Here is a 10585-nt window from a genome sequence, read left to right on the forward strand (position 1 = left end):
CCTCGACACTATATGATAAAGACCGTGAGGTGCCCTGGCAGACCACGTCATTGGTAAGTTCACTCAATAAAATTTGTCGCACTTATAAAAATTGTTAACAAGTTGATATGGGACATTCTCATTGGTTGCATTTCTCTGACATACTCAATACCTTCTCGGGCAGAACTACTCATCACTACACATTTGAATCTATGTATACACCATTAATTAACATCAATAAATACATACAAATTTTCCTCATGGAGTTCATTGAAGACGATCAATACTCAACTTTTCACTATAAAGAAAATTTGATTTACTTTTGAATACTAAAAAAAAATAGAAAATTTTCAAACAGCTGTCCCTCCCTCTATTTTTTTTAACTTTTTAATTGGTTAATGAATTTTGGACATGCTAAATCCAGCTCTTCTCAGCTTTGAACTCCTCACCTCAAAATTTGAGGTTAATTGAGATTTGTGGACCCTTCTGATACCAACTTAGCCACAGCTCAATGGTCACCCAACTACTGCTCATTTTGCTATGCACGTGCTCATTTTGCTATGCACGTTCGGACTGAGTCAGTCCGAATGTGCAACGTTTCTTGATGAAAACGGTACTACAAGAAATCAAATTCATTCCAAAGATGGCGCAAAATGGCATCAAGGCTCTGCACGTATTTACATCAAGAAGCTTGCGCAGAAGAGGTATATAGAGGAGATCGAGAGGATACTTCAGCTAGACAGATTAGTACTCAGTGATGCATGCCTCCCATCATCAAACATGGATTTCAGTGCTGACATTATCTTTACTGTTTCAAGGACTACGCAAATTCCGCAAGTGGTTTTCCACATAACAGGAAGAGCTAAGCCGTGGAAAATCGAACCGGTGAAGGACATTTGCTTGGACACGGCTTGTGTCAGGTTTGAGATCCATACGCATGGTCCTGGCCGAGAAGCTGTGGCGCACACCGACACGGTGATTTCTTGTCTCTGTAGTGCAGTTGCCGCGCACCATAACCACCAGTATAACTTCCTGATCTCTGTTGTCTTCACACCACCAGTTTTGCGGGATACCATCAACAAACTCCTCTAGGGTTTAATAATGCCATGGTTGCATTGCAGCCCTTAAGACAGCATGCAGTCATTTGATTAGGTAGTGAAAAAACAACATAATAGTGTCAGGCCATATTACATGTTACTCAAAATTTTAAAATATATATATATATATATAGAAAAAGATGCAAATATGTAAATGACAACAGCATTTCTTGTCATACATACAGGGATGGTCGAATCAGATATCAAGATATCAGTTTGGCTCTAATAAGAACCTACTTTTTTTCTAGGGTTAATTACACTCACACCCCCTGAGATTTATCTTATTGACAGCCAACTGAAAGTTAGCCTATTTTTTAACAATGACACCTCCTCTAAAAAATTTGAACCAACCCCCTGAGGTTTATCTTATTGACAGCCAACTGAAAGTTAGCCTATTTTTTAACAATGACACCCCCTCTAAAAAATTTGAACCAAACAGGCCCTTAAGAGGTGGAAAATGACGAAATTACCCTTCAATAAAATATTAATTTTAAAATAAAATATCATAATTTTTAAATAACGAAATTGCCCTTGTTAGGTTTCTCTCTCTACCTCCCCACTCAAAAACCCAGAACTTTCTTCCTCTCTCTACCCTCTCACCTTCATCAAAAACCCACCACCACCACCACCCGCTGCAATCTCCACCACCCACCAGCTTCCCCACTACAATATTAATCACATGTTTGTATTACATTCCAGAAATAAATTAATTTAGGAATTAAACACACATACATATATACATACACACACATCCCCATTATGTTATCTCCAATCCAATCCAACCCATCTACATCAAGCTCTTCAACAATCCTCCTATATTGGTGAAAAAAATAGCATTCAATCCCTCCTCTTCTCCGATATCCTCCTCCACACATGCTAACCCGAAACCCTAAAATCAAACCAATAAAACCTAATCAAACCCATTTGGCATCGCAGTGACGGTGGTTGAGGTGGTCCGACGGCGGCGGCAATTATAGACAAGGCGGTATGGTGGCCGCGAGGAATGGAGGGTCTCGCCGCCCGCTCACTGTTGGTGGCGCCTCCACCATCGCCTCATCTGGCTCGCTCACTGCTCCAAAGAGAAGAGCACTTTGTTTGTCTGGTTTTGTTTTTTTTTTTTTAAGAAAGATGTGGGTCTCTCTTCAAAACCCTCGGTGTGTGTGTATATGTGTGTGTGTGTTTGGAAGCTTTTTTATTTATTTATAATATAAAAAAAACTGAAGAAGAACTATATATAAAAATAATTTTAATTTCCATTTATATTACATAAGGATTTGGTTCCAAAATTATTCAGTTTTTCTCTCCATACTAGTAGTATTAAAATGGTTTATATCTTCTTCTTCCCCTCCTCTTCTTCATTCTCTTTCAATATATATAATTATATATGTATGTGTTTAAGTATAATTGGAGAAGATAATATATATCTATACATATACATATATGTATTCTGAAGAGGTTAGTTTGGTATATTAAAATTAGTTAGAAGGTTAAATTGGTAATTTTAGCACTATAATGGGTCAATTGACAAGTCAAAGAGCTTTCTAGTCATTTTATCACATGTCAGAATGCTAAGGGGTGTCTTTGTCAATCGGAGCAAACTTGAGGAGGTGTCATTGCTTAAAAATAGGCTATCTTTCATCTGACTGTTAATAGAGCAAACCTCAGGGGGTACGAGTGTAATTAACCCTTTTTTCTATGAGAAATTTAGTAGGTAATCATCACGGGCCAATATCACCACTGATATATGTGATGTTGTGGCCCGAATTCTGTTTCGGTTCAGGTCACGACCCAAAATGGGCTTTGTGTGGATTTGAAGCCCACCAAAAAATTTATAACCCGTTTTTTGCTTGCAGGTTTTGGACTCTGTTTAGGATTTTCTTGTAGCCCAGTATATAAGAGTGTTTAGGGTTTGGAGTATGTAACCAATGACCAAGGAAAGAGAGAGAAGCATGTAATCTCCTATTTTTCGCATGGTAAAATCTTTCGCCGGATCTTCACCATGGAGTATACTTACGCTCAACCACGTAAATCTTGTGTTCTTTGCGTGTGGCATTTTTTATTTTCGGTCGTGATTCTCTACGTTTGTTGTAACAATATATTAACCGTTAACAACCATTTACTCAAAGATAAGCTTTAGAGAGGGTGTAACTATAATATTTAAATCATTCAACACACCCCCTCACATGTGGCCTTTTTTGATTCAATACGTGTTTTCAATTTTAATTTTCAGGTTGATGGCTAGGCTTATGACACTTAGCTTGAGCTAGTGCAAGGTTCGAACCTTTGAACTAAAATATAAGAATAAATATGTAATTGTTGAATATAAAATTGTTTTATGAAACAATAAGTTTTTAAGTAAATAGGAATATGCAATTAAACAACTCCTAATATTTATATTTCAACTCAACATTGTTTCTAAAATTTTCTTAAAAATCCCCAAAGAGTGGGACACGCGGGTCGGAACTGTGTCCACGGCGTGTCCGGATATTAAAAAAAATATAAAATATTCGGACACGAATTTTAGTGTGTCCGACACATGTTGGGGTCGGTGTCCAGCATGTGTCTAACACGGATTCTTTACTCTTTTAGGTTATGTATGTGCTTCCTAGATGGTATCAAAGTCAAAGGTCTCTATCTTTGACTCTCTTGTTGTCTCTCCATCCTCTTTCTCTTCTTTTCTCTCTTATTTTTGGACCTTCTCTTTTCTTTCTTCTTCTTGTTCTTCACCCATAAATTCTTACTTTTTTTTTCTTTTCACAAAAAATTTCATTTTATCTATTTTTCCTTTTTCTACTATTCCCCATGAACTTTTTTCTCCTCTATGAATTCTTATCTTTATTTTTTTACGAAGGTCTAATTGTTTTTCTTACAAAACCCTAATCTTCTTTGTCTCTTTGTTTTGTTTTGTTTTTGTTTTTTTGTTTTTTTTCTTCTTCTTCTTTCTTAACCCTCTTTCTATCATCCTTTCTTTTTTCTAGCAAAATTCCCACACCTACTTTAGAGAATGATGAATCTGTTTGGTTACCAGGTCCCTTTAAGCAGTTTTCACTCTCACATTCAATCAAGTATCTATCTCCACCATCAGCGACGGAGCCGGTATAGGACCAGGGGGGCACGTGCCCCTCCTGGATTTTTTCCTTTCCTTATTTTATATATATTTTTTCCTATAATAGGTATATATTTTTTGAAAATGTGTAAAAGTGCCCCCCCTCAATTTTCTTCTTCCCTTATATACTCTATATGCTTCCTTTAAAAAAAATTCTTAAATTGTTTCATTATATTCTATATATGTAATTTATTGAATTACCTCATTCCAAAAATATCAATCTCTATCTATATTTATCCAACTATTTCTCTTTATGTATATATACTCCATAAATATTAATTTATATTAATTTAGTGTATAATGTGCCCCCCTGAACAAAAATTCTGGCTCCGTCCCTGTCCACCATCACTTTTTTTCACTTGGCCACACCTACTCTGGTTAAAGATTAACATCCCCAAGCATAGTTGTGTTACTTGGCTTGCATGTAGGGGCAGATTATTCACTTTGGATACTAAGCCAATGAGGAAGAAGCACTACGCCAATGCTTGTTATTTTTGTCTCTCTGATTCAGAGTCTTTGGACCATCTCTTCTTCAATTGCAGGTTCAATGCACATATTTGGAGGTTCATTCAACATGTTGCTGGATTCTATGTGGAACCAAGAAGTTGGGGAGAGTTAATCTCTTGGTGTTCTAGTACATGGAGAGTAAGACAGTTCAATATCCACAAGTTACTTTTAAATGCGGCAGTTTACTTCATTTGGCTTGAAAGGAATGCCAGGGCATTTAGGAATCGAGCTGCATCACCACAACACATCATCTGCCTTATCAAGAGTTGTATCCGAGCAAAGCTTTCATCATTGAAGCTGATCCGAGGTGCTGAGCTCAGGTTGAGCAAGAAGACTTGTTGTAGCTTTTCATGCAGGGCTGTGTTTTTGCAGGAAATCACACTTGGTGTGCAAATTCATTTGCTTAAGTACTGGAGTTACAAGTTAGGATTGAGGACATGCATTGTTTTGTGGTTGTGGAGCTTGATAGAAGCCTAGACTAATTGTGTGTTGTTGTTGGTTGTTATGTTTGCTGTTTTGCCTTGTGAGCTGATTGCTTGTTTGCTCCAAGTGCTCCAACCTGTACATTCTTTTTTTTCTCTTTATAAAGCTTACCATTTAACAAAAAAAAAAAAAAAAAAATCATATAGATATAGAAAATATATTTCTTATTTGCCGTGTCCCCGCCAATCTATGTCCTAATTTTTTAAGATTTGTCATATCACCGTATCCGTATCGTGTTGTATCCGTGTCTCGTATCTGTTTCCGTATTTATTAAGATACCATGTTAATAACCATATACTTTAAAACTTAAGCTTTAGAGAGGATTTAACTTTAATACTTAAATCCTTCAATATTAAGAAGAACTTTCTCATTGATAAAGCTGTTACGACGGCAATCAAAAGCTTGAAGAATAATAAGATAATAACAGAGCCAACCAAGATGCACTCTTAAATTAAGAGAGAGAGAGAGAGAGAGATCAACAAACAAAATTGAAAAATTATAGACAAAGCCAAGGATTATTGAAGGTGTAGAATAAACGTGAAAGATAGTAGAATACTTGAAGAATAATAACATAATAACAGAGCCAACCAAGATGCACTGTTAAATTAAGAGAGAGAGAGAGAGAGAGAGAGAGAGAGAAATCAACAAACAAAATTGAAAAATTATAGACAAAGCCAAGGATAATTGAAGGTGTAGAATAAACGTGAAAGATAGTAGAATAAAAAAGCATTACGTACATATTCACAACAACAACGAAAAAAATAAAAAATAAAAAATAAAAAAATAAGAGCATTACATGTGATGGAGTAAATTGCAATTCTAAACTAAAATATCAATAAAGTACTAACTATGTATTTTTTCTTCGGACTCTCTTCTCAATTGTTTTTATTTTATTATTACTTCAGATTATGATCACTGAAGAGTAAATTACAATTCTAAACTAAAATATCAATAAAGCACTGACTCGTATTATTTTTCGGACTCTCTTCTCAATTGTTTTTATTTTTTTATTTTTTCAGATTATGATCACTGAACCATTATACACTAGCTTCTCTTTTTGTTTCTTTAATTTATTTCATTAAGGGTAGGGAAAAACATACATGTAAATTTCAATAGCTCTAATATTTAGACAATACATATGTTGGTGAATTGCACCTTGAGTAGTTGTTTACCTTTCATATTATCCTTTTTCCGTGTTGAAACTTTAGTAGGCGTTACTTGATGAAAATGCTCAGGAAATGATAAGATAATGACAGAGCCAACCAAAGAGCACTCGTAAATTAAGAGAGAGCTAGAGAGAGAGAGATCAACAAACAAAATTGAAAAATTAAGACAAAGCCAAGGATAATTGAAGGTGTAGAATAAACATGAAAGTTAATAGTAGAATAAAAGAGCACTACATGTGATGAGTAAATTACACTTCTACTAAAATATCAATAAAGTACTGCCTCATATTTTTTCTTCTGGCTCTCTTCTCAATTGTTTTTATTTTTTCAGATTATGATCACTGAACCAATATACACTAGCTTCTCTTTTTGTTGCTTTAATTTATTTCATTTAAGGGTAAGGAAAAACATATCAATAGCTCTAATATTTTTAGACAATACATATGTTGGTGAATTGCACCATGAGTTGTACGTTTAGTAGGCGTTACTTGATGAAAATGCTCACGGGTCTTGTAGATCATGCCTAGACAGGATATTTGTTCATCTATATTCAGCTACTAATATAAGAATTAGTCTTATTATCTTTTTCTTATATTTAGTCTATTAAACATCACATTCAATGAATGTGCAACCAAAACCTTAGAATACCTCTATCCTTTAGATACGAACACTGCCTGAAATTGCTACACTAGAAGAACAGAAGTGACAGGATTCCAAATAGACATATAATCGACCCTATCCACAAGATAAAAGTAAGGTGTGACAGGCCCAATGATATATTTGTCCACGCAGGGGTCGAACCCTTCCTCTCCTCTTTGAGGACATAGAGGTTATACTATTGGGTCAATGGCTCATTGGTAGAATTAATTAATGAAATTATATTAGAATTCCTTTCGAAAGTGTTAATGCATTCATGTATTTTGAACTCCTTCCAACACACGACTTTTCATGTATCCCTTTTTTGCAATGTTGAGTTTAGGGACTAACTTTTGGTTTCTTTCGGCATGGATTCGCTTATTTCTGATCATTTACTTTATTTGTAATTCTTACATAACCTATGTTAACTTGTGACAAAAATAGAGCAGAATTTAGAGCAAATATAACAAAATAAGGGGGAGTTCTTGAGTTGAAATTCTTGATTTTCCTTGCTTCTCTTTATTTTATTTTCATATGTATAGTTAGTATCATATTTCTATGTTTGTCTTGGGGTTATACTGTGCTTGACATTTTTGTTTCATGGTGTGCAATTGTGCTTCAAGAATTTAAACGGAATCCTTTAAAGATTAGAGTCGAGGAGCTGAAGGTTATAACTATGTAAGAGTAATTTAATTTTTGTGGTTAATAAGATTATTTCTTATGTGTGCGTTTTGTTTAGAATATTTCATGACTTATTTCGCTAGCAAATAATTTAGTTGTTGGGGTTTGAGCCACTTCATTTCGACCCTAAAGTGAAAATTAAGGATTGACGTGGAGACAAGTTTGCAACAATGAGGTTCCTCTAAGTCATTGATCTCTAAGTCATTGATCGCACACTCTCAAAATAATAAAATTAGATATCTTTGGTTTTAGATAACATACCTAATTGACCTTGGTTAATTGATAATGTCCAGAAATTGATTTTTCTTTTTCCTAGTTGGTACTGACAAACACTTGTCTCTTATGAGTGAGAATTCTTTAGGTTTATTATTCTTATTTTGCCTATACATGGATCCATGTCTAATTTAGGTTATGCCTTTGTGTACTAATTTTTAGAAGATTTTAGGGTTAATGTTCTCATCTGATGGAGGCTCCAACAAGGTAAGCTTTCCAAGTTCATTCATAGATACTTATGGGTGATTCCTAAAGGCAATATCATTATCAACAAGATGAAGATGTAAGTGAGAGACATTTACCAAAGGGATCTACAATAAGTGAGAACATTCACTTCAGATAAGAGATTTAAAATTTACTCAAACCTTGATGTAAGTTTGCGATCTCTAATTGAATGAATCATTATACTCTTAATACATAAAACTTGTCTCTACCATTGGTGTCCAGAAATTGATTAGAAACTGTAAGTGTATAAAATTGTAGGTGGATCATTTGGGCCTGTTGTGGATTGATCCTTCCACGTACACATTGGTTGATTATGTGAAAAAGGTGGGCTAGTCAAGGGTAGGACCAGTAGCTACTGGACCAACCGTGGTCAAGGTCGACCAATCCAAGTTTGTGATGTATAGGATAAATTAAGCTTTTTAGTTAGATCAATTGAACTTCAAAAAGTGTAGAAAATTCTTGAAGTGTAATGAATATATGTGTATGTGTGTGTGTGTGTGTGTGTATATATATATATAGTAATATTATGAGACAACTGAAAATGCAAAGTTTTTAGAGAGAGAAAGAGAGAGAGAGAGAGACCCTTTTCTTTTTCACTTTTTCATTTCACTATACATGAAGCCTATTTATAGGCATATTCTGAGGCTTCTCATGTAAGCCAACAAAAACAATCTTACTCCATACGCCAACAGGAAAGTCTGATGCCTTTAGGAATTCGTGGACCCCACTTATTGATATACATAACACTCCCCCTTGGGGTCCACAAAATTACACTAAGAATATGCCTCGTTAAAACCTTATTAAGGAAAACCTAGTGGGATAAAACCTTAGCGAAGGGAAAAGAGTACAGTAGTCTTGTATATCTAAAAATGGTATTGCATAGATTAAAAAAAAAAAAAAATTGCCTCATTAAAACCTTGCCAGGAAAACCCAGTGGGACAAAACTTGGACGAAGGAAAAAGAGTACAGTATGCCAATACCTTTTCAATCAATTGCACCCCCTTATTAGATCAACCTTGAAGATCATTTAGTTGACGCATTCCAATGTTGTGCACCAGCTTCTTGAATGTTGTAGTTGGAAGCATTTTAATGAATAGATTTGCTAGATTTTCACATGAACATATCTTCTAAATATCAATATCACCCTTTTTCTGGAGTTCATGTGCATAAAAGAATTTTAGTGAGATGTGCTTGGTCCTGTTACTTTTAATATACCCTTCTTTCATATGTGCAATGTATGCCGCATTATCTTCATAAATATTGTTGGGCTATCTTTTATTGATGAGAGGCCACATGTTATTCGAATATGTTGAATCATTGATCTCAACCAAATGTATTCCCTGTTTACCTCATGAATTGCGAGTATCTTAGAATGATTTGAAGAAGTTGTAATCATTATCTGTTTCATTGATCGCCATGATATAGCAGTGCCGCCACATGTAAACACATATCCTGTTTGTGAATAAGCTTTATGTGGGTCAGAGAGATAACCGACATCTGCATATCCAATTAATGGAGAATTTGGTGCCTTCAAATAAAACAAGCCCATATCAGTTGTACCACGAAGATATCGTAGTATATGTTTGATTCCATTCCAATGTCTATGAGTTGGTGCAGAACTGGATCGTGCTAATAAATTGACTGGAAAAATTATATCAGGTCTTGTGCAATTTGCAAGATACAAAAGAGCACCAATCGCACTGAGATAGGGCACTTCAGGACCAAGGAGTTCTTCATCATCCTCTCGAGGACGAAAAGGATCTTTCTTGATGTCAAGTGATCGGACAACCATTGGAGAGCTCAATCGATAGGCTTTATCCATATAAAAACGTTTCAGAATCTTTTCTGTATATGTTGATTGATGGATGAGAATACCGCTTAAAAAATATTCAACCTACAGCCCAAGGCAGAATTTTGTCTTTCCGAGATCTTTTATTTCGAATTCTTTCTTTAAATAAGTGGCCGTCTTTTCGATCTCATCCAATGTTCCCACAAGATTCAGATCATCAACATATACTACAACAATAACAAAACCAGATTCTGATTTGTTAATAAAAATGCATAGACAAATATAACTGTTTACATACCCTTCTTTGAGCAAGTAATCGCTAAGGCGATTATACCACATTCGTCCAGATTGCTTCAATCCATACAAGGATCGTTGTAATTTTATCGAGTACATATTACGTGGTTTTGTTTCAGGCATTTTAAATCCTTCTAGAATTTTCATATAAATATCACTATCTAGTGATCCATATAAATGTGTTGTAACCACGTCCATTAGATGCATATGCAATCTTTCTGTGACTGCCAAATGTATTATGAATCTAAAAGTAGGTGCATCAATCACAGAAGAGTATGTTTCCTCATAATCAATACCAGGTCTCTGTGAGAAACCTTGAGCTACTAGTCGAGCTTTGTATCTCACAATT

At 35.0% G+C, this 10585-nt stretch overlaps 1 protein-coding gene across 1 annotated transcript; it reads right to left on the reverse strand.

The window, feature by feature from the left end:
- Positions 1–1664: 1664 nt before the first annotated feature.
- Positions 1665–9975, reverse strand: LOC132314135 (secreted RxLR effector protein 161-like). The gene is made up of 2 exons (XM_059813034.1): positions 9502–9975; positions 1665–1739 (listed from the first exon to the last, which is right to left on the reverse strand). Exons 1-2 carry the CDS (start codon positions 9973–9975, stop codon positions 1665–1667), a joined length of 549 nt encoding a protein of 182 aa, XP_059669017.1.
- Between the last annotated feature and the right edge of the window lie 610 nt (positions 9976–10585).

The sequence above is a fragment of the Cornus florida genome, unplaced genomic scaffold (assembly GCF_030987335.1).
Source record: "Cornus florida cultivar Cherokee Brave unplaced genomic scaffold, ASM3098733v1 CherokeeBrave_3.0.0_Hap2_Chr06, whole genome shotgun sequence".
In the NCBI taxonomy this organism is placed as follows: Eukaryota; Viridiplantae; Streptophyta; class Magnoliopsida; order Cornales; family Cornaceae; genus Cornus; species Cornus florida.